This window comes from Dermacentor variabilis, chromosome 6 (genome assembly GCF_050947875.1).
Source record: "Dermacentor variabilis isolate Ectoservices chromosome 6, ASM5094787v1, whole genome shotgun sequence".
In the NCBI taxonomy this organism is placed as follows: domain Eukaryota; kingdom Metazoa; phylum Arthropoda; class Arachnida; order Ixodida; family Ixodidae; genus Dermacentor; species Dermacentor variabilis.
The window spans coordinates 103775593-103799838 of NC_134573.1; the positions used below are offsets into that span (position 1 = coordinate 103775593).

The following is a 24246-nucleotide window of genomic DNA, read 5'->3' on the forward strand; positions in this document are numbered from 1 at the left end:
AAGGCCTGCCAACGCCAGCTGTACACAGCCGCTATAACGAGATATGTTATAACCAAAGTGGGCTACCCCACAAAATGTTGACCTTTGGTGCCTGGAAAATCGTAAGTAAAAGGAAGTGAGAATAAAGCAGAGGCTGAAAGTGAAAAATACGAAGGTTGGAGAGAGAGGAAAGAAACAGGAAAGGACAACTACTGATTTCCCCCGGATGGGTCAGTCCGGAGGTGCCGTCTACGTGAAGCGGAGGCCGAAGAGGTGTGTTGCCTCCGCCGATAGGTGATAAACGTCCAAACACTAGGCATGGGTTCAACCCCTCGGATCCCCTTTTCCCCGGACACAGCTACGCCACGCATGGTTAAGCGCGGGATTGTGCGATCCCCATATGCTCGGTTCCGTGGTGTTGCAGCACACCAAACGTCTGCTTACGCAGATGCCCCTGCGGAGTGTGATAAGACTGATATTTACGTGTGGCAACAATGGGTCACATCCTTTCAGTAATAACCTGTACACCAAGAAACAATCCGCGTAAGGTCCGTTGTGCGCCAATAAGGAGTGGAACGTCAGATTTGCGCAGAGCGAAACTATGCTCGACGTACGCTTGTAACGACAGAAGGCAACATTCCTGCAGTAGCCTTCATTTCGTTATTGAATAAAAGCATAGTCGTCACGTAAACACATGCACAGTTCTGCTGACCACGCATCTCGAAAGCCCAGGCCGAATGGCAGAAATGATCTCTAGCAGAGGTCGTGTGCTGCTCAGTCGAAAATGTGCAAGTCACTCTTCTCATGCTGCGTGTTGAGACGAATTGCGGGTAGCTGCCTAAGTGACTCGTCAAGGGTCTGTGGAACGACTCTTTCAGTGCTCTTAAATTTGCCATTTCCAAAATTATGCAAGTTCGCTACCCTGAAAGGCTCTTGTTAAACTAACAACTTTCGCCTACAGACATATATCTCCCTCTAAGCGCGCAGACTGCTCATGAAAGTGCGATCATGAAGGAATTCCGATAATTATTCCTAAAATTTCCTGCCGTCGTAGTTTCCCTCTGGCACGTATTCTCCATCGAGGAACAACGTATTTTTCACATTAAGAAGCATTTTTTCTTTATTCGAAAGTTTGCTCTCGGCATAAAACTTTTGGTGCTCGCAAGTTATATGCTATACATGTATAGTTGGTCCTGTCCGATGAAATCTAACAAGGATCTACAGTGCGGACTATAGATACGCAGACAGCATACAGGTGGGCCGCTTGGGTGTAGCCCCTGCTTTGACAGGTGGTGGTGCCTTGATAATATCAAGTGCAGTCCGGCGCAACTCCACAATAGGTGCCGTAGAATTCGAATTCAGAAGCATTTCCTACAAGCGAACACCAGCAAAGAGGAGGGGTGTACGTGGCTATGGCGGTCGTAAAGGCGAGGCTACTGGATAGGAACAATATATTGTTTGTAGTCTGTGGACGCCGCAAATTCTTTATTATTCCAAAGTGTAATTCTGTGTAGAGCAGTAATTCGTGGTTTCTTTCTGCGCATCAAAATCAGCTGAGATGAAACGGCCGCCGGTGAAACGGCCACGGACACCTAGACAAGCGCAGAAGCAGATAACAGAGTGGGATACAAGAACAATTAAACTCGCAGCACGTACAGGGCTCCTGTGAAAGCTGGATAAAGCTTTACTTAGAAAACATGTTCCTTTAAACCAGGGTTGGATCCACGGAAGCACTGGATTGCACTTATCATTATATACCTATGTAAAGAGAGTTGGTGGGGTACAGGCGGGGAAAAAGTAAGGGAAGGGGTGTTGTAGTGCTAATAGTAGTAGTGTAGTAGCGTAATAATGATGAACTACTACACTACTGATAGCACATTAATATTACACTAAGATAAGTAGTGTAGGAGCGCGCTAGTAGTGTACGGTTGTATAGTGCTAATATTGTAGTGTCCTCAGGCCCCCCAACGCTTCTCTTCCATCCCACGGGCTTCGCAGTATGCGAGTGTTCGTAGTCAGTGTACCTCCAGATTAGGACGATGAATAAGTGTCACAACAATACCAAGCCCAAGGCTGCGTTATCGTAATGACGATTTATAGCAGCGTTCTGCGGTGACGCCGAGTACGTGACTGAGAAGCTTCATAGGAAACTGCACCTAACACACCTATGGCCGCCGTTGAGCGACGTTGTATACGATGGTGATTTTCATTGAGACTAGCGCTGATTTTCTTCGCACGTTCGAAGTTAAACCGATTAATAGATTTTCACGTCCCGTAACTACGAATACGCTATGAAACATCGTTCCGGGACTCATTTTACATCGAGAGCAGTTATAGGCTCACTCCCTTAGTGGTTTTGATTCACTCGGGAATGTAGAGTGCACAGGCATAATTTTATAAAGAAATGATTCGAACTCCTGAATGATAGATTGCGAGTCAAATATTCTACCCCTCAGCCACTCCGCCGATGCCGCAGCAAAGAATACTTCACCTGTGCAATACGGCGCCTGTCCTCTTCACATAGAGAGAAATGCTTTATGGCCAGGAAGGTGGAATGGCTGGCCTGACTGAAGACTGGTACTCAGCGCTGGTGAAGAGGTTTGGTGGAACGACAAAGATGGGGCGTGAAGAGGAAGCGTGGTTGCACGTTAAACTGGACAATGAGAGCTGCACAGCATATTCTGTTTCTGGGCCACACACTGCAGGTGCTTATTCATAAACCAGCTAGCGCCGAGTTGAAAGGATATAAAAGATGCCAGTGGAAACAAGCGAAAGGCTGGATAGGAAAGAGCAGGAAGAAAGGGGCGGCGCTTCTCTACCTCTTCCTTTTGAGTACCAGTATTCCCGTTTGTCATAACAGAGTCGGTAACGTATGTTTACACTGCCAAGAAGGACTTCTTGGCTTATTTTCGTCGAGTGCATGCACTGTCCACTGCCATCACGCACTCCCGCGAACCCTGATTATTTGTTTTCTCCTGCTAATTAAAGTGCCCATTGCCAAGCACGAACTACTTGTTAAGAATTGCAGCGCAGTGACAAAAAAAAAAAAGAAGAAGAACGTACGAAATGACACTTATTCGCCCCCATCTTACACGTCTCACAGACATCTTAAATGTAGGAGCTCTTTCTTTCTTTCTTTCTTTCTTTCTTTCTTTCTTTCTTTCTTTCTTTCTTTCTTTCTTTCTTTCTTTCTTTTTAAATTGAGTAGCTAACCTTTATTAACCCCAATTCTTCCAGGAAACTTTACCATTTATTTATGTTGCCGATAGCTATTTATCACAAACTGAACTGTTACGTTTCGCCTACGACGCGCGGTATAGGCGGCGCGGATGCAACGGACTCCGGGCGGACATTTTGGCCCGTTCAGCGCTGCCGTAACGCTTCCTGCCAAGCGTGTCCAGGCATGTTTCAATGCCACGTGTCTTCGTGTGTGTGTGTGTGAGTGTGTGTGCATGTTGGTGCCCACGCTTGTCAAAGCACGGCAGCCGGGAAGAGGAGCTCCCCAACTGTGAAGCGAGGAGGTCTGACCCGCGCCCGCCCGGCGGATGCGTCACTTCTTGTCTCAACGTGTCTCTCAGCGTGTCCGTGCCCCGCCGTCACTGGCGCCTCTCGCAAGCCGTTCCTTCTTGCCCTCGACTCCGAGAGTATAAAAGCAGCTGCCCCGGACGCCGAGGGAGGCTCCGATTTCTTCCGTCGACAAACGTGCGCTCCCGTCTCTCCACTTCGGTCGACCTGGCCGGCCGCTCTTTTGCGATGCTAGAATAAACAAGTTGTTCTGTTAGCAGTCGACTCATGCTTTGCCAGGATCTTCGGATGCTTCCAGCTGTGCCCCAGGCCGCCAGGCCAACGCTACCCTTGGGGCTTGCAACCCATTTGCAACAGCACCAGCTAATAAGCTCCGCCCACAAAACACGAGAACTCACGTTTCTACTTGTTGGCGTTGCAGGGTGCGCGGCAGCTGTGTTAGGGGCCACGTGAGAGGAAAGCTGACTCTTCCCTCTCACGTGACCCCTCACATCACGACTCTACTCCTCCCTCGTCGGGAACCCATCTCCACACGCCGCTTCTCAGAACGCGGAACCTTGAATTTTGAAGGCAGAGAGGGATCGAACAAATTCTAATAATGGACTAAAATAATAGATGCGGTTAACTTCACCAGTAGCTGGGTAACAACAATTAATTGTAACATTATAACAGAATGAAAATAAAAGAGAAAGATACCGTATCATAAGTTGGATAGTCTAAACAAATTTGCCTGTGGCAGTCACTGTAAATTGCAGAACGTCGAGGAGTATACGGCCGTTTTCCCAAAGTTCTCCCGAATGAGGAAGATGATGTACCTTAGGCTCACGCGCAAGGCTGCCTTTATCGGTGAAGAAGACGCGAAAGAAGAAGCTCTCAAAATGTCTCTCGGACACGAAGACGACCTCTCGCCACAACCTGAAGCCCAGAACCCGGCGCAGGAGCAACAACCGGTGGATTACAATGCAACCCTGCAGCAACAACCGGCGACAGCTCCCGTCGCCGACACCGTCGACGTTCTGGTACCGGCTCCAACCAACAGGCGCATGAAACGGATCAAGTCGATTTCCAAGAATCCGCCTCCACAGATGGACACGACGCGACAGGAAGGCGGGGCGATGTCTCCGAATCGCGCTCGGCGTCGCAGGAAAAAGAAACGTCGCCAACCAAGTGAGGCGCCGTCGCCTCCGCAATCGGGAGGAGACAGCGTGGCCCGGGCGGCGCAGGAGCTTCGTCGAGCCAGCGAGGCGGTAGCGTCGCCAGGGGACCATTCTGATGCACCGGTGGAAACCGGCGCCCCGGTTTCCGTCGCCGGATTCGAGTCGGACGCCAAATCAATGGCGCAGAACCAAGGAAAGGCGAGTGCTGCATCGGGTCCTTTCGTCCTTAAACGTCAGATATGTAGAAGAAGAACGGGTTGTCTGGCTAGTCGCGTCCGCCTTCTGGCGTGTTTCAATACTTGCCGCGGTCGACTGAAAGTTATCAAGTTTAATAAAATTTTTAAATGTAGCCTGTTGCAGATAACGTAATTGTAGTCCTTGAGTTGGATTATTCGGAGTGACAGACATTGCTTGCGCGATAAATCGAAAGAGACTCACTGAATTAACGAAAACTCACTAATTATCTTCTGAAATAATTACTTTCCAACAAATATTGCAATTTACGAATTGTAGCAGGTGAGTTTGAAAAGCTTATCCACTTGGAATGAATTTCCAGAATAGCGCCTGTATGGAGAAATGCGCCATCAAACTCGCCGTAAAAAACGCACTTTGTTCTGCTTACTTTATTAACAAAAAAATTACCCGCCGTGGTTGCTCAGTGGCTATGGTGTTGGGCTGCTGAGCACGAGATCGCGGGATCGAATCCCGGTCACGGCGGCCGCATTTCGATGGGGGCGAAATGCGAAAACACCCGTGTGCTTAGATTTAGGTGCACGTTAAAGAACCCCAGGTGGTCGAAATTTCCGGAGTCCTCCACTACGGCGTGCCTCATAATCAGAAAGTGGTTTTGGCACGTAAAACCCCAAATGTTATTATTATTTATTAACAAAACGCTATTTTACCCATTGAAGCACAAAACTAAGCGGAACGCACATGTATTCCATCCCACGCTTCGGAAAATATCTAGAAACCGGTGTCATCTTGGAAATTCATTTCAAATGAATGTCTTGCAATCTCACCAACTACAATTCGTAAATTGCAATATATGCCGTAAAGTAATTAATTAACTTGTGATGTTTTGTCAATTAATTGAATATGTATTTTGATTTCTCTTGCTAGTAATGTCCGCCTCTTCGAATAATCAAGCTCAACGACGATAATCGTACTATCTGCCACAGGGGATTGTTTTTTAAATCCATAAAACTTAAAAACGATCATGCACGCCGTATATACTTGTGGTTATTTTGGCGTCGCGCTCTCTGTTTTCCTTCGGATTTAGTCTTCTTCTTTCCTTTCTTTTTTTTTCTGCTTAATTCTTACGTAACGCTTGAAATCCCACTATTGCAGAACATTCAGAAATCCCGCTGCAGAACATTCGGATGCTGCCTCCACGTTACCGAACGTTTCCTTCTGTATTCGTCTCTAGGCTGTAAAACCACGCGTCATAACCAGAAGGCATTTCGAACTCACTACAACTTTCACTGCGGAGCAGGAAGGCGAAGTGCGCCGCTCGCTGTCCACGCAAGGTGGCGACCAGCAGAAGGAGGCTGCCGATGAAAACCAGGCCGCGCCTGGCGAGGACAGCATCGTCGCTATCTTCGGCGGCAACGGCGCCTACCAGCGGTTGTCGCTGGGGTTCGCCATTATGACCTACTTCGCCGTGGCCGTCCACATCTTCCTCGACACCGTCATCGGTGAGTGCCACTCGCGCCAATGCGTCGGTTCAGCTGCCCGTCGGAAGGGCATTCTGGGCTAACCGAGGGATAAGTGCTCAGCATGGAGCGAGCCCCTTTGGTTGTCTTCAGGAGCCGTGGCAATGGTGCGTTTACAGGACGGGGTCGGACTCTTGGGCTATACTTGCTCCTACATAACAACTGGTAGAGCGAGAGGCACGCAGGCGTTGACGAGCAACTTCGCCTATTTCACGTTAAGTAACCTCAGTTGTTCAAAATTAATCCAGAGCCCTGTAAGCTATGCGCTGTCCCTTATAATCCACTGTGCAGTCTCGGGACGTTACGCCCAAGTGCAGAAAGGCTCCTTCACTCGAAGCCCCTGTTTGAGTCGATCTGTACTGGATCTCAGTAGTTCCTTGCAGTGCTGTGAAAGCTACGCGAGCTCGAGATCTCAGCCAATAGGAAGGCCGAATGCCCCTCGATATGCGCTCATCCGCGCGGCGAGGTCTGCTCCGTGCCTGCTTGCCATCGTGTTGGCACATGCTCGATGGTTAGTGAATTCACGCAAAAAAAAAAAAAATGTTTTGACGACGTAACTGTAAGCTGCGTTGGCGTGCATGCGACGGTGGGGTTTCGCTTCACATGTACGCTTTCCCTTCAGTTACCTTGCATTCTCCGTACCAGGTTGTGAGAGTACAAGTTATAACTTTATAAAGTTATAAAGTACATAGTGAACCTTATAAATGTTCACTTGCGCCACTGCGTTTGCTCGGCGTCTACTTGGTGTTTGCTCGCTACACTCGCCACGTACCGTGCTAGAGCGGGGTAGTAAATAAATGATGCCAACAATTAGGCCTTTATAGCGTTCCGCGTCGTCAACGCATCACCAGTGCTAATGCTGTGGCCCCATCTCCTAGCTAGAAATCAAACAATTTTTGCGGCTTGTCGCCCTGTCTATAGTCCTAGTAGTGTGAAAACAAACACTCGATTTGAATGATTACGAGAGAACATACCTGACTCTTTGTGCTCAACTTGAGGTGAGACTAATACCGTTGTCACACGCGGCACTTTTGATCGCGATCAAGCCCGATCCGGATCGAAATTCTCTACTGCGATTGGCTCCCTCACGCAGCTTGCGCAACGAAGCCACTCACGACCGAGATATTCGATCCGGATCGGGCTTGATCGCAATCGAAATGGCCCCGTGTGACACCTGCGTTAGTGATGACGGATTTTGCAGCTTGTTTCTTGCTGACAGGGCGTAGCGCCAGTAACAAGCGCGAATTCGGATCGAAGCGGGTGGTGGGCACTACATGCGTACTGACATGGTGCTATGGGTGACCACGGTTAGGGTGACTATATTACTGTTACCGTCGGTAACTGCCACAGTAATTCAAGGTATAGGACCTGCATGCGCAAAAGTCCTAACACGCCACCTATCGCTGTACCATATCATGTAGCTAGCAAAAATAGCTGTCTAGTGCTCCAAATAATCAGCCAGTTACGGCGGGAACTATATACCACTGCGCAAGGACATTGCCTGTGTGTGCCTCGTACATTCGGCAGTGCTGCAAGTTACTTGTGAGATGGAGGTGATAACTATAACGGATGATGGAGGTGAGGATGAGATGGAGAGTGAGATGACGCTTGGCGTGAACGCGTCGAAGGAAACGCAATGAGCGTCTCGGGGCCATTCACGCCAGGCGTCTTCTAGGTCGAGCATGGGCTTCAAGTTCGCGCATTTCTGCATACAGTGGTAGACCCCGTATTTTAACGCGACAGCGTCAAGAAGCTCGTGTCGCAGAAAAGCCGGTGTCGTCGGCGGCGTTGGCCGTGAGCGATAAATCCCAGCAGGCACTTCATGAATAAAAAACAACTTGCAAGATGGGCTGGGTGGGAATCGAACCAGCGTCTCCGGAGTATGAGACGGAGACGTTACCACTGAGCCACGAGTTCGATGCTTCAAAGCGGTACAAAAGCGCCTCTAGTGAACGCGGTGTTGCCTTAGAAACGAGCTGTTTCTAAGGCTCAGGCGTGCGTCGCTTGCTCAGGCGCACATTTCGTTGTCGCGCCGAACGCTGCGTTGCTCGACGCTCACCGCGTCCGATGCGGGGCGCGTAGTCGCTGCGCCGTAGCCCATTGTCTTACACCCCTTGGCGGGTCGACGGGAACGCTGTCGCGTTCCACTCTTGAAGGCGAAGCTTAAGCGTCCTCCAATTTTGTTTGCGCAGGTTACGACTGTCGCTCGTAGTGCTGCGAGTATCTGACCGATTGCTTTCGGCACTTGCAGCGCACGACGTGCGCTTCGCGTGCAGACCGCCAAGCTGGGCTAATGAATCGGTTCCTCCGGAAGACAGCTGGACCACCACGCAGGGATGGTCGAAACAGGACAACGGCAGCGCCTGTCATCAGCCGCGACAGCCGGAAAGTGGTGACGTCACTGCTCCCTGCACTGCGTGGCTCTACGCGAACTCCAGCCGCCACAACAGCATTGTACAAGAGGTACAACGGGATAAGAGAGGCGGTGGTACTGGGCTATGGAGTAAGGAAAAAGGATATCAGCGGTTATCTAGTGCGAAATGCGCGTGAAATGCGTTAGAATTACGTTGCACCTCTTCGAGGACTATGGATCCATGCTTTAATCTGCGTTGACCACATCGCAAAGTGTTATCGAGGAGCTCACTGGACACACGTCCTGCCTTTTGGAGGAGTGAGGTGCCGCCGACGGTGATCCGAAGCAGACCACCGTCAGTTGCACCATATGCATGTATAACATTGAAACATTCGCTTACAAGCTAAATTAACAAGCATGGTGTCAGCATGCACAGGCCATATCGGACACCTACATCACACTCGATGACAGCAGACACTCGCTGTCAAAATTCTGGCGTGAGGAAGAGCGGCAGCAGCAGCGAGAGGAAATGGCCTTTGTGCTGTGTATCGCTTCAACGCAAACTTACCGGCGAGAACACACCACGCACACAGGTATGAGGAGTCTGCAAACCGGTTTCAAAGTATGGCGCGCGCGACCGCGCGCGGCAGCGCAAATACACAGTTTCTGCAGTAGTAGTAGAACGCCGTCCCACCTCCTTCCCGCGCTGCCTCCCCGATTTCTTCCCTTGCGCGCGCGAGATTGAGCCACAGTCATCGGTGCCCCTTGCGCGCGGTCGCGAAATGCGTAGTTTCTATACTTTAGTTACTATCAGAGAGCAACGCCGCCGCCTCTGCCTCCTTCCCATCCCCCCCGGCCTATCACGCGACAGAAGACGGTGCGTTTCGTCTGAGCTTTCCTCCCTTGCGCGCGCCAGATTAAGCCGCGATCGTCAGCTCCCCTCGCGCACTTGCACACGCACATACAGCATACCGCGCGCGGCGACGGTGTTGTCGCGCTTGGACTTTCTATACGGAACATCAGGGCGACGGCGATGCCTACGACATAAATGCACATGGAGTGTCGATATAATTGCTATCGCAATAAAAAATTCACCGACTATTACGATACTCCCCAATCGGAAATATGAGCGCAGCTCTATACGTTTTTTCATTTCGCGGTACATTGACTGGTGCGGTACGTTACAAATGAAGCAAAGTGTGGCGCGCCTGCCTCGCTAACGGGATGATTGAGAAAGGCAGCGCTTGGGTGACGCGTGGGCGTGATTCACAGCAGCTGCCGCAGACAGACCTCCGCTCATACAGCACTTTGTTTTGATATATGTGGTATTGGTGGCGTCATCGGTAAATAGACAATGTGCGCTACTCTGGCGCCGTCTCGTAGCCATCGTCACCGCAGAACACGTTTTGCGCAGAACTACGCTTTTCCCCTCGTGGTTCCGCTGCACCCTCCTCCTCCACTTCCCTCCTCGCGTTCTCTTCGCTATTGCCATCTTTCATCCCCCGCTGCGCTCTGCGTTGACCATTTCATCCTTCAATGTGCTCGTTCGCTCGGTTGCGAGGGACGCCGACGCTCGCCACAGGAACGGGCGCATAAGAGGTGCGCTCTAAAAACTTGGTTCAAAATTATTGTTACGCGACATAAAATGTTCAATCGTCCGACCTGTGACGAACCAAAGCCGTACTGCTTATAACTATCTTGCACCGGTGTTTATTTCCTCACTTTCTCATTGAAGTAAACCTGGCGTTATCTGGGACACACGGCATACATCATCATCAGCCTATTTTATGTCCACTGGAGGACAAAGGCCTCTACATGCGATCAACAATTGCCCCTGTCCTGCGCTAGCTTATCGCAGCTTGCGCCAGCAAATTTCCGAATTTCACCACCCCACCTAGTTTTTTGCCGTCCTCGACTGCGCTTTCGTTCTCTTAACACCTATTCTGTAACTTTAATGGTCCACCAACTATCTATCCTACGCATTACATGGCCTACCCAGCTCCATTTTTTTCTCTTAACATCAATTAGAATATCGACTATTCCCGTTTGCTATCTGATGTCTCTTAACGTTACGCCTAACATTCTTCGTTCCATCGCTTCTTGCGCGGTGTTTAACTTGTTCTCGAGCTTCTTCGTCAACCTCCAAGTTTCATGTATACCATGTATACCGTGTATGCAATCTGTACACGGTATACATATTTTACTCCAAAGTATGCATCACGTCCGGCAGGGACAAGTGCAGATCGGCAGGTACGACGACGAGAAGTAACATTTCAACAACTAGGTTTATTAACTTGGCATTTACCTTAAGTTTAAACTGTACAAAATATCTACAAAGAAAACGAGATCATACCTGTCGTCGATGGCCTGCCTGAACGGCCTGGTCTCCCGTGGTGAAGCTGCGCCGTTTGCTGCTGTTCCCTTTGCTCTCTGAAAACTACTCAAACTATATTCCTTAAATAAGTTTCCGCAGAATTCAAGGGACCCGCGGACCGGCGGGTTTCTCCACCGACAGGTTATTTTGTTACTGCGACCAGGCAGGCCGACAGCATCCAATAAGTGCCATAGTTTAAGGGGCCAAAAATGGTCGCTTAAGCACGCCGCATACAAAGGCACTTCGCCCATAACTAATCAACTTTTTACGCCCGAGACAGCCGAGCGTGGGAAGAGGGCGCGACACGTGCATGTAGTGACGTCAGGTGCGGGGGCGGCGTCGGCCGGGCGGCAGCACATGCCCGCGGCGCCATCGCTGTTATTTCTGTACAAATGCTTCCCCCGCATCGAACACTCGCGGAAAGAAAGCAAACAGGCCCGCGGTACACTCTTTTCGCGACAATATAAAGAAAAATGTCGAAGTGCAGATGCAAAGACTAAGCAGTCATGGAGACAGCAAATTATATTTATTTATTTATTTATTTATTTATTTATATTCAATTACCCTCAAGGCTCCAAGGTATTAGACAGGAAAGTGGGTTACAATGTTGATAACTACAATACAATAGCAACGATGCAATACAACTGACAACCATTACAGGAATGATGCAAAATTTATGTAGGTTTTGACAAACCAGTTTTGTAGCAGCACTTCTAAAAGCATTGTTATCCCCACTGGCGACAACACTTTGCGCATTTTCCATACAAGCACGTGCTGGGAATAAATAAATCATGACAACTTTCGGCGTTTCAAAACAAAATACCTACTTTATGACGGTGATCAATGTGCGTGGAAGTGTAACACCAAGTTACGTTCGTAAATTTGTCAGCCGTATAAGCTGCAATTAAGATTCGCTTACTAATTTATAGCCGAGTGCAGTGTCGCGCACTAACCAGCAAACATGATCGTATCTCACTCGATGACCACGAGCACTCGCTGTCACGACGCTAGTGTAATGAATAGCGGCGGCTGCGGGTCGCGAAATCTTCGCGCGGCCACTCGTGTCACAGCATCACCTAAAATTACATTAAACTCCTACACTATAGGCGCGTGCAAATGCCGCGCACATAAAGCCTTCAACAATCTCAGCTCGCCGTTATAGGCTCTGCATTCGCTGCAGGCTGCCTCCATGATAAGGTGCGCGGCACGCCTATGCGCTCAGCCTCGCGGACAGCGATGCGCAGTCACGGCCGAGCTAGAAGAGAAGACGCGTGCTCTTCTCTCCTAGCGCGCGCTTTATCACGCAACCTTCAACACTGCAGTGTGGGCGTGCCGGAAGACGGCGCACACAAGCCGCCATCCTTCTCGGCTCACTCTATCACGTTTTCCCTCGCACTCGAAGCATACTGCGCGCGGGGCGCTATCGTATCGCACTTGGACTTCACGGGTAACATCTCGGCGACAGCGACGGCGAAAACTCTCCTGGAGTGTCCATGTAATGATTGCTGTCGCACTAAAATACGTCTATAAGAAAGCAAAGCGGCACATACTTAAGTGCATCCTGCATGTACCGTTATGAGAAAACGACAGCTTATACAGACAGGGAGAACGCCGAAGACACCATAATATACTTCAGTATCGCTAAGTTACCATTGCCTACGCTGCTGTATTGACGCCAGCTGCAACCCTTCTATAGGCTCCTGACCATCCGCCAGCATTTCACGCGAGTGGTTCCTTCCGCGTTCACCCAGCTGATCTTGCACATCTACCGCACCTGTTGCGTAGTTGTCCCGGACTGCACTCATCAGCAAGGCGCCACTACCTGTAAAAAGTAGGGCTGCACCTAAGATGCCCACATGACAACCATCTGTGGATCTATGGTCCCTGTTAAAGGCGCCCTAACCAGGCCACATAATTTCTGGTTATGCGATGGAAGCTGTTACGTGGCCTCTAAGGAGCATTCCACCGCAATAATTTTTTCAAATTGGTTCGATAATAGCGGAGATAAAAATATTTCAGTGCCACGAACACATGATTTCAGGAGGCGAGCGTCACCTCCAACATATATGCACTTGGCCCCCGTCTGGTGCGCAAGCGAAACTCCTTCCCTGCGTTCTCCCATACCGGAGCTAGAGGATCACGTGACGTATACGTCACGGGCCCCGCCTGTGGTTCCTTTTTCTCGCTTTCTTGCTGCACGGCGCACTTACGCTGGCGGTCTCGGGGGCGAGCTGTTGCGTTTGTCTCGTTCCACACACCGCACGATTTTGCGCGCTGTGTACGACAGCACCTGACTAGCGGTATAAGTCAGTGCTACACGAACCCCGAGGCAGACGCAAGCGGATCACAGAGCATGATCTCGCGCTAGAACACGGAAGAAAATGACAGTTTCGCTCTCTGCGCGCGCGACTGCACGACAAGAAAACACGTATAGACGAAACGTAAGTACATCTCTCTTGCTGCGGTACGAAATCAAACAAAGACGCGCAGGTATTCGGTTTGTAGGTTTTAATAGTTCTTTAAAATTCAATTCGTCTATTAAAGCAACAGATCAAACAAATAAATGATGTTGCTTTGAATAATTCTCAAAGATGCGTGCCACTGTAAGTGACATCGCAGCACGGTGATCTACACAGGCGCAGTTGCGTGATATCAAGTTTAAGTTCTAGTTCATTTATTTACCACATACATGGAGTTTCACATAAGTGGCTGGAACGAGGGAAAAAAAGCTCCGGCTCTCCGGCTGTGAGCGGGGCACCCGCAAGGGAAAGGGCAAACGGCGTTTGGTTTGAAGTTTAAACACTTTTTGCGGCACGTAGGGAGTTAATACTTAGCAGACACGACGGCTAATGAGCTCTGTATGCACTGCGCTTGTCAGCTCCAAATGGCCAGGCCTAGTGAGGGTCCCTTTAAGCAGGCGCGTACCCAGGGGGGGAGGGCTGGGTACGCATACACCCCCCCCCCCTATCCGCCCAAGGCACCACTCCTCACACACATTCCTAAAGCGTCGACAAATCAACCTACTCGGTGGTCAACATTTTGCTGCCTTTTACAGCGAAAGCAGTGTGTGACTAACTTCCGTAGTATTTTTCGGCGTCCGTTGAAAGAAAAAATCATCAGGTGGGCCGATCCTGCTGATAGTGCAAAAAGGGTCCAAGATCAATGGCACATACCCCTGTGAACTCGGGTACCTATAACGCGCACCCTTCGGAATATTCGGGATCGGCCTACGTATAGGGAGTGCTTAACGCCTGCTTCACCTTTGCCGCGGATAGGCCCGACGTTGCACTACTTTCGGGGTTCGCCCACTTATGCGGGGTGCTTAACGCCTGATACACCTCCGCCGAGGATCGACCCGGTATAACTGTATCTTAGGCATCGGCCTACGTATGGGAAGTTCTTAAAGCCTGCTTCACCTCCGCTGCGGGTGGGGCCGGTATTGAAATATCGTCGGGTCGGCCTACGTATGGGGAGTTCTTAATGCCTGCTTCACCTCCGCCGCGGGTGGGCCCGGTATTGCAATATCTTCGAGATCGGCCTACGTGTGGCGAGTTCTTAATGCCTGCTTCACCTCCACTGCAGTTTGGCCCGGTATTGTAATATCTTCGGGATCGGAGTACGTATGGGGAGTTAATGCCTGCTTCACCTCCGCAGTGGTTGGGCCCGGTATTGCAATATCTTCGGGATCGGCCTACGTATGGGGAGTTCTTAATGCCTGCTTCACCCCCACCGCCCAGTATTGCACCATCTTCAGGCCGACCCGCAGCGGAGGTCAAACATTTTGCTTTTCGTTTGAGAGCTTTGACTGTAGTCAGCTTTCGCTGCAATTCCACCTTCACAGAGTGGAATGGTTGTCAAATTTTTCACTCTTTTCGGATGGCTGTAGTTATCGGTATCTCCTGGGGAGTGAGGCCAGTTTTCTAATCGATTCCGTGCCCGCGCGATTAACTCAAGATGAATTCATTTGTCACCATGTATTGCATCAGGCAGGGCGTAGTGTATAGCTTTAATTATCATATCTTATTTCATTTATAATGCCCAACACAATATTTATGTCACCAGGTATTCAACAATCACGCACATCTCTGTTGCATCGTTAGTTCAACCTTCTTTGTTTACACTGATCCAGGGCCCAGGAAAGGAATTCGGTTCAGTCGGCTCGTCTGTGTGCTCGTGGGACGAGTTGTGGCCGGAGAAAACGCCAGTTGCGTTTAACTTTTCCGTTTGCCTCATTATTTCCTCGAGTGACGGCTCGCCGCGACGCTGGAAGATTCTCGGAACCATATATCCGCGATATGGGTTAGATAAGGTGGAAAATAAAATATTGTTAAACAGCGTCCATCACAAACTCTGCAATAACTGTTCAATCTGTAAGCAATGACTGTCACCCGTTACCGCGTCTAGTGTTTCCCTTATTGTACTTCACTTTTCGTGCGAAATTGGCAACTGGAGACAGAGTCGCAAGGAGATGAGAAATTAAGCGATCTACTAAGGGACACAGCCAAGGTAACAGCCAAACAGGGAGGGAAAGCGAAAATTGTTTGTGAAAATATTTGTGGCTCGACATACATTTATTTAAAAAGGAAGTAGAGACAACGCCGCCGGAAGTGGAAAATAATTCCGTGTGTTTTGAATGACTTTTCTACAGTTATCAATCGAGCCGCCTGACGTAGCCACTTCCCTGCTGTGCTAATGGGGTTGTTTTTCTAACCTTCCGCGCTGAGCGCACTACGTCTAGAACCGCAGCGTCCTGCGTTCAACGCGGTTGTACGGGACCCCATGGTGACCAGGCGTCGTCACGCAACTTCCCAAATAACAACACAAGTCGGTTTTGGCACTTGGTAGAGTAGTAAAGTAGGGATTCAAAAGAACTTTGATTGTTCCGCAAATATGCATTTCTCTGTAATTCTTCCAAAGCCAATTCATAAAAACGCTACTAGAAATCTTTATTTTTGAACTTTCGCTTGTTAAGTTATTCTTTGCAAGGTTGTTCCTGCGCATCTTTCATGCGCGAGTCCATTTTATGTGGTTCTTTGTTTGCCAAGTAAAGAAGAGGTGTATCTCACAAGCGTACCTGTGAGATACATGTTATTTCTATTCTCTTTTGCGGCTTTACGCGTCTTTATGGCAAATGGTGGGCATTATTCACATTTGTGCTAGTAAAATACCCTCCCCCTCATTTGCATAGAAAAGTTGCCTTAGGTTGCCCCCCCCCCCCCCCCCGAAAAAATATCCTGCGTACGTGCCTGCCTTTAGGATATCGATGGCGTTTTGGATTTGCCTTCCATTTGGTCTTTTCCGCTACAGAAAGTTTGTTATATGTATTTTTATAATCTCCTTGATTTATTTTCCGGTAAGCTTCAGGGACAAGAGATTTCAGGGACTGCCAGGATTTCACAGACAATTGAAAATGGTCTTTCAATTTCAACTTGCTGTTAAGTGAACGTCACAGCCTTAGCGCATTGCATGATGTGCTGTAGTTTTTGCAGTGGCGGCTCGATCAGCCCCCATCAAAATGCAGCAACAGCCAGGAATAGAACCTACGACCTCTTCAGCGTCGATATGTCATAACCCTTAGGATGCCTAGGAGAGCGCAGTGACGGCTATCGAGTTCTTGCTCTGGCTTGTAGTTAGAAAAGTATGTCCATGTATGTGACGTTTCGGTATAGAACGGCTCAGACCCATGATCACTACATGACCGAGGGTCTAGACGAAGCAATAGCTGCGGCTTCGGCGTTTGTTTTCTACTCAGGGTATAATAAGTACTGTAGGTACATTTTAATATCTTTTTATTCTTTTATTTCCTTTCGTATGCATAGTAGCCTTATTTACTTTGAATGTTGTCGTTTTCTTGAATATTAGTCATAACTTCACGAGTTCATGATCCTCCCTTATCGTATCGTGTGATGCCTTATTGATTTGCTATTGCAGCTCTTGTTTACGCGCATTGATTGTCCTGCTTAGAAGGTCTCGATATAGTCCTTAGATTATGATACTTATACTTCCACGTCTATATATGCTACACTCTTGCGACTACATTGAACAGTAACAAAAATTGTGAATGAAAGGGAATTTAGTGGAACTAAAAGTGCACTCAACTCTTGTTCGGTCGCAGTGGGACCTGGTGTGTTCGCGGCAGTGGCTGCGGCCTTTCACGCGATTCGGCTTCATCGCCGGCGGCCTGGTAGCCTGGGTGCTGCCTTTCCTGATCGACAGGTAGGCGAACAGGCGTAGGCGCGCTTCGTGGCACTGCCCTCGTTCCAGCGCTCTCCGCAGACACTTGCCGTCTCCTTAGCCCACGAGCCCTATATGATAGAACGTAACCGTAATGTTCAGAGACATCTTCCTCCCCACCAGTGGGAGTAGCAGATCAGGAAAATAATCTCAAGATTCCGCAACCTACTTGGTAATGAATCACGGAGCAGGAAACATTTAGGAAACTCCGCTGTTTGCGGCGACCAGAAAAGGTCACAAGCCCGCGGAGCCGTTATCGTGCTGGCGGCGCCTGGCGGCCTGGAAAGAAATTACCGCCGTTGAGAGCGCGCCGGTGCCCGGGCGCTGCATTTTTTTTTCGCCGCGGCTTCTACGACGCGCCGCATGGCGCCGCCACTGTATATGGCCCCGTCGGCGCATACAACAATTGTGACTTTATCTGGTCGCCCGCGCTCGCTCGCGCTGAGGGGAGTTTCACCTCCTAGATGTCTTACTCCGTGTAATGAATGTACTGTCGGCGTCGTCTTGCGTTGTCTTTATTAATACGTGCTACTGTTCGTACCAACGCGAAATGGTGGTGGAGTATCGCGACGCCTACAGTGCAGCTTCCGGACATTCGAGAAGTTTGGGACGTTGCGAATTCAATATAATTTCTTACACTGCAGAAAAAAAAATTGGGGCGATAGCCAATAGGTTAGTGAACTGTTCAAAAGTAACAGTTTAGCAAATTATTATACAGCTATACGAAGTAAGGATAGTAGTTTTATCGGCCGTATAAACTTTTCGAGAACCCGCCGTGGTTGCTCAGTGGCTATGGTGTTGGGCTGCTGAGCACGAGGTCGCGGGATCGAATCCCGGCCACGGCGGCCGCATTTCGATGGGGGCGAAATGTGAAAACACCCGTGTGCTTAGATTTAGGTGCACGTTAAAGAACCCCAGGTGGTCGAAATTTCCGGAGTCCTCCACTACGGCGTGCCTCATAATCAGAAAGTGGTTTTGGCACGTAAAACCCCAAATATTATTATTATTATAACTTTTCGAGATTTGCTTACTTACTAAATTAACAAGCGTGGTGTCACGCGCGCACAGGCAACCGTAAACACGTCTCACTCGATGAGCGTGGACGCTCGCTGCCAGAACGCTGGCGGGAGGAAGAACGGCAGCAGCAGCGAGTGAATTGCCCATCGCGTTGTCTTTGACTTCAACGTGAACTGAGCGACGAGAACGCAACGCACACGAAGCTATCAGTCCTCGGCGCGCCTTGACTCTGTACCCACCGCAGATCGCTTTCAAGATAGGGCCCGCGCAGCCGCGCTGAGCCGAGCCATACCCAGCCACCGCCAACGTAGAACGCCCCCCTCTCCCCACACACACACACACACACACACACACACAGAGACCACCCCCACCACACCCGTTTCGTTGCGCGCAATGGAAGACGGCGGGCTACCTCCCCACCTTCTTTCCTTACGCGCGCGAGATCGAGTCACCATCCTCGGCTCACCCTCGCACGCTTTCACTCGTACGCACAGCATAGGACGCTTGACAGCGATTTTATCGCACTTGGACTTTATAAAGAACATCAAGTCGCCGCTGATGGCAGCGGAAATTAGCCTAGAGTGTTCATATCATTGGTATCGCAATAATATAAACACGTTTCTTTTTTGTTAAAGGCATTCAGTAAAGATATACGCAAAAAAGAAAAAAACTTTGAAAGTTAGCGAAACATGAACCAGTTGACTCCCTATAACCGATAATTAATTTCTCACTATGGTATCGGCCCTACTTGAATTTAAGCACATCAGCGGTGTATAAACGACGCAAAAGCGTGCGTATATTTTCGCACGCGACGGGGCGCGAAGTGTATACAGTCATTGCGTCGGAGCGCCCGCTGAAAGCTGCCATCTCTTCTCATTCTCGCAGGGCCGGCCGGCGTCCGACGATTCTTCTGGGAGTGGTGATGGCTTCGGCGAGCTCGTTGGCCATCTACTTCGTTAAGTCGCTGCAGCTGTTCATGCTATTCCGCTGTGTCCTGGGGCTGTGCCTGATCATCCTCTATATCACCAGCTTCGTTCTCAGTAAGCGAGCGAACTCTTCCTTCAATTGCCGGGATGCACGAGACTAAACTGCTTAAGACTTTGTCCTTTGAATAGGTGGCGTCCAAATGCACGTCCCTGCGACGGCTTCTTCTGAGTAACAGATACAGATCTCGAAGGTCGTGATTTTGCTGACTACGTGCGCCGGAAGTTATTGCGAAGCCGGAAACGCGTTATCAGTGGCGTAGCCAGAAATTTCGTTCGGGGGAGGCTCACTTTGCAGCTCGGCCTCCTCCTTATAGAAATTTTCGAGGGATCAAATGCATTAAACATTAATAATAGCTACGTTGCCATTGCCAAAGATGCTGCAAACGAATTCTTGAACGCTACGCACTGTCAAGACAAATAAAATAGCTAATTTTCATAAAACAATATACTTGTATGTCTCAAAAATTGTGCCTGAATAACTGATATCAATGATTCCATGTTTTCTGTATATTTAATGAGTAAAACAAATATCACACGAACTTTAGAACTATATCACTTTGAAACGAGCAAAGCAGTGCATGCCGCTGACATGAAAAATGTAAAGGCTACGAAATGAACAAGTTGAGGAGAAATATTTTAATAAACTTTGTTAGCCTACCTGCCTTTATCTCATTTGCATCTCTCTGTCATTCAAGAGGAATGTTTACATTTTTGTACATATGCAACGACCAGGGAAAAATCTCAATGATGCTGTCCTTTGTTAGAATGTATTGCGTAGGAGCAGCCGTCACTGGTCGTGTATTTTGAGTAATTGCTCCGAAATTCCAAAAAGTCGCAACAGAGAGCAACATATAAAAAGGAGTTCTGCAAAATATACTAGGGCGAGTCAAATGAAAGTGAGCCAATGCGAAAATATGACAAACGGGGTACTTTATTTAAAAGTAGTCTCCATGAGCATTTAAACATTTGTCCCACTGACTAACGAGTCGCGTGATTCCCGTCTCATAAAACTCCTTGGGTTGCTGCTTCAAAAAGTCTGTAACTGAATCTTTCACGTCATTGTCCGACAAGAATCTGGTTCGCTTGAGCTGTTTTTTCAAATTCCACAAAAAGTGGAAGTCGCAAGGCGACAGGTCTGGGCTGTATGGCGGATGTTGCAACGTTCCCCACTTGAACTTTGCCAGTTTTTTTATTAACCATATCAGCGACGTGGGAAAGGGCATTATCGTGGAGCAAGATGGCCCCATTCCTCAATTTTTCACGTCGTTTGTTCTTGATTGCGACACGCAGCCGATCTGACGCTTAACAATATCGGAAACGATTGATAGTTTCTCCAGGCTTAACAAATTTGGTCAATAATGGCCCCTGACGATCGAAAAAGAAAATCAACAAAACCTTTCCGACAGAAATGACGGCCATTGCTTTCCTTGGGCGTGTTGAATGTAAATGTTTCCACTGTAAGCTCTGCCATCGTATTTCAGGCTCGCACTAGTGGCACCATGATTCGTCCCGGCCACAATTGCAGACAAAAATGTCGTCACCCTCATCATGATACCGGACCAGATGAGTCAAGGCAGCGCCGAACCTCTCTGTCTTCTGGCGGTGGCTCAAAATCTTGGGCATACATTGCGCACACAAGAGCCCATAACCGAGATGTTCATGAATTATGGTGGGAGCCGAACCATGACTGATGTTCACACGTCCTGCCGATTCATTGATGCTTATCCTCCGTTCTTTTCTAATCAGCTTTTGCAGTTGTGTTGGGGGTGATTGCACGGTGGCTTTGGCCCGGTCTTGGATAGTCTTTGCAACTTTTACGTCATTCTTTGAACCGTTTGCTCCAACGCTTCACAGTGACCAGTTAAATGAAATGTTCAACGTACACGGCAGCCATACGGCGACTAATTTCTTTGTCGGAAACATCTTCATCTGGTAAAAAACCTCACGACACCACGCTGTTCAAATTTTGGAGAGTCCATTATGTCACGCAACCATGTTCAACCCAGTGTTTGAAAGCATTAAAAAACCTTGATCCTCACACCTGCGTGTCCCTTTGTAAATGTGAGATGCCTCTGTGCCACACGCATGCCTCGCAGGTAGTGAGCCGAACCATTATTGCGCAGGGTGGGTTGGCTCACTTTCATTTGACTCGCCTTCGTACATTAAAAACGCGAAGATACAATGGAATATACAAATGCGAAGATACCGCTTGATAAAGGGCAGAAAAGTGTCACTGGAAACAAAGTTCCCTGCACATATACACAAAACCTCGCAACAAGATATTTAAATATACGTATAAGTCTCCGATAAGTCTATGTATCTAAGAAAAAGTCACTGTATATGATGCGTCAAACAAGGCAAATAAACATGTTGCGCAACCACAGATTAACAGATCACCAGCCCCCCTCCCTCCACTCCATCCGATGTATTGTGTGACACGGAAGGCGGCGCGCTTGCTCCCCGCTTTTCTTCCTTGCGCACACAAGTCGGAGCCACCATCGCCGGCTCATTAAACAACTCACCCATGCCACCCCCACCCACTCCCTTTCACTCGCACATACAGCACGCGGCGCGCGGTCACGATGTTACCGCCCTTGGACTTTATACGGAACATCAAGGCGACGGCGACGGCAGGAATGCGCCTGGAGTGTCCGTATAATTGCTATCGCAATAATGTAATTAGAATATCCGGCAACTGAAGCGTCCCGTGGCCCATTACTTTCCGCAAAAGAAGTGACAAAATCGAACTTTCACCACGCGACAATTCGCTGCGCCGCAACAATATTTTTTTTGTGTGTGTGTGTGTGCTGCGGGGGGGGGGGGAGGCACCGAAATGAAATAACGGGAAGGAAAGCATATTGGCTGCTATCCAATGCCTACTTTGGGCACCTAGTGGGGCTACCGAAGGAATATCGAAGAAAACGTGAAACGCTTGGCCCACAGGGAACCATACTCATCATGCTCGGTATCCTATACACCGGCGAGACAAGGCTTTCTGGAGAGGTTGCGCTCAAGCGAACGCGTTGCAAACGTGCAGTCCCCACAGTGATGGCGGCGAGCGACCATTGTTTCTTTTTCTCGTCTGCTAGCCAGGAGGAGCCCAAAACTCTGGCAGGCCAAAATCCACTCGGCCAGATAAAAACGAACGCATGCGCTCTGGCTGGCTCTGGCAGCCCGCGGGTAGGAGAACAAGAAAACTGAAGAAGCTCAATGTGTGCGCGCCATTAAAAGCCAAAGTAAAAAAAAATAAAGAAGAACGTAGTTGCCTTTGCTGGGGGGCATCAGTGCCTTGACAAAGTTTCTTTGGCGCGGGTGAAAAAAAAATGACGGAAAAAATGAACCACCGCAACGCTTCGTCTCATCGTGCCTCGCTGTGTTCTTTGTCAACTAGTCTAATAGTGTGTTGATTGGGCTTGTGTCGTTGTATGGTACGGTGTACGACTTTAGTAAAGTGACTGCACCTCTGGTGTCAAATGTTTACAACAGCATTAAACCCACGAAATTCCGGAATTAAAACCTAAATCACGACTTCGGAAATGTCAATGCACCTTTCGCATCAAAAGATTGCGAGAACTTTATGCCCATAAAGTTTCAGAATTGAAATCCAAGCGCTCCCTAGATACCACGGCCTCCGCGAGATGCCGCGACCAGCCCGCTCGCCATCAAAACGCCTTTGAGACTTTGTGCTCGGATGGAGCTCCTTCCGTTACGATATGCGACTCCCGGTGCATGGGTGTTGCAGCGATACCCAGCGCGAGTACGCAATGTTCGTGCTAAAATGTCTTTTCGAGCGTGAAAAGGGCATCCTAGACAAAATGGAGCATGATTTCCGGCGCCGGGGGTTGTTTTGGTTGGCGGCGCATGACAACACGAAAAAATTTCGGGGGGGGGGGGCTGAAGCCCCATAAGCCCCCCCCCCTCCCCCCTGGCTACGCCCCTGCGCGTTATGGTCCCTACGTTCTACACATCACCTGTACATTACTGTCATGTTCATGTAAACAGGGATGGTGCGCAAGAGCAAGCGCATCGCCTTAAGAGGGTGCATCACCTCGTAGCCAGATCCGACTGTCCGCTTAAAGTACAGTTAAAGGGAAAACATCAGCGCATAGCGCTGATGTATGTCAGCTTGCAAGTTACTCCAGCTTCTTCGCAGTTTTCGAACTTCGACAACTTCGCGAGCAAGCGTTGTCTCTGAAAATCCGGCGAGTTAGCTGCTCAAATGTCGGCAATACATTGGCACCGCTACGCTAGCTATATAGTACAGCACCGCTAAGTGGTCGAAACAGTGCAGTTTCATGGTCACCTGTTGCCCATCCTGCCTACTTCGCGTCCTTCGCGCCGTCATATTTAGTACTGCCAATACTTTTGCAGGCCTATGCCATTACTGTACACACGGCTTGCGTGCGCAATCGCAGTGTTCGAGATCGTGTCGAGCGAGTACGTGGCGCTGTTCGCCCTGATCTCACAGCTTGGATTTTCCTGCGGGCAGCTGTTCGTGGGCATGCTTGACAAGCCCCGGCTCACGTGGCGATCTGTGCAGCTGTGCTGCTGCCTGCCCGTCTGCGCATGCGTAATCGCCATCCTGTGAGTCGGTCACTCTGCCTAGCCGAGACAGCTATAGAGTGGTGCACGCTTAATCTGTGCGCCTGTAAGGAACAGCTCTTCTTTCTTTTTTTCCCCGGAAGATTTTCTTTAAATATCTCCTGTGACGGATATATCTCTTCTTCAGTTGTCTGGCGGATTTCTGAAAGAGGCATTACCTGCATGAAAAATTGCAGTGCCCAGGAAGCTAAATAAAAAAAAAGTTCACTGGTTAACTTGATACAAGCTGATAATACCTGCATGAGAAGCTGTAAGCCCAAGAACCTAATTTATGATGTTCAATAATTACATTCTTTAGCCATTCACA

The 24246-nt window shown here is 49.1% G+C and overlaps 1 protein-coding gene across 1 annotated transcript in view; it reads left to right on the forward strand.

Annotated features, from left to right (window-relative positions):
• The first annotated feature begins 4301 nt into the window (after positions 1 to 4301).
• Positions 4302 to 24246, forward strand: part of LOC142586245 (solute carrier family 22 member 12-like) — a 78440-nt gene continuing 58495 nt past the window's right edge. Inside the window, exons 1-6 of the mRNA XM_075697494.1 lie at positions 4302 to 4859; positions 6154 to 6355; positions 8625 to 8836; positions 17216 to 17316; positions 19237 to 19391; positions 23753 to 23921. Coding sequence (XP_075553609.1) covers positions 4302 to 4859; positions 6154 to 6355; positions 8625 to 8836; positions 17216 to 17316; positions 19237 to 19391; positions 23753 to 23921 — 1397 coding nt within the window. The remainder of the gene's footprint in view (positions 4860 to 6153; positions 6356 to 8624; positions 8837 to 17215; positions 17317 to 19236; positions 19392 to 23752; positions 23922 to 24246) is intronic.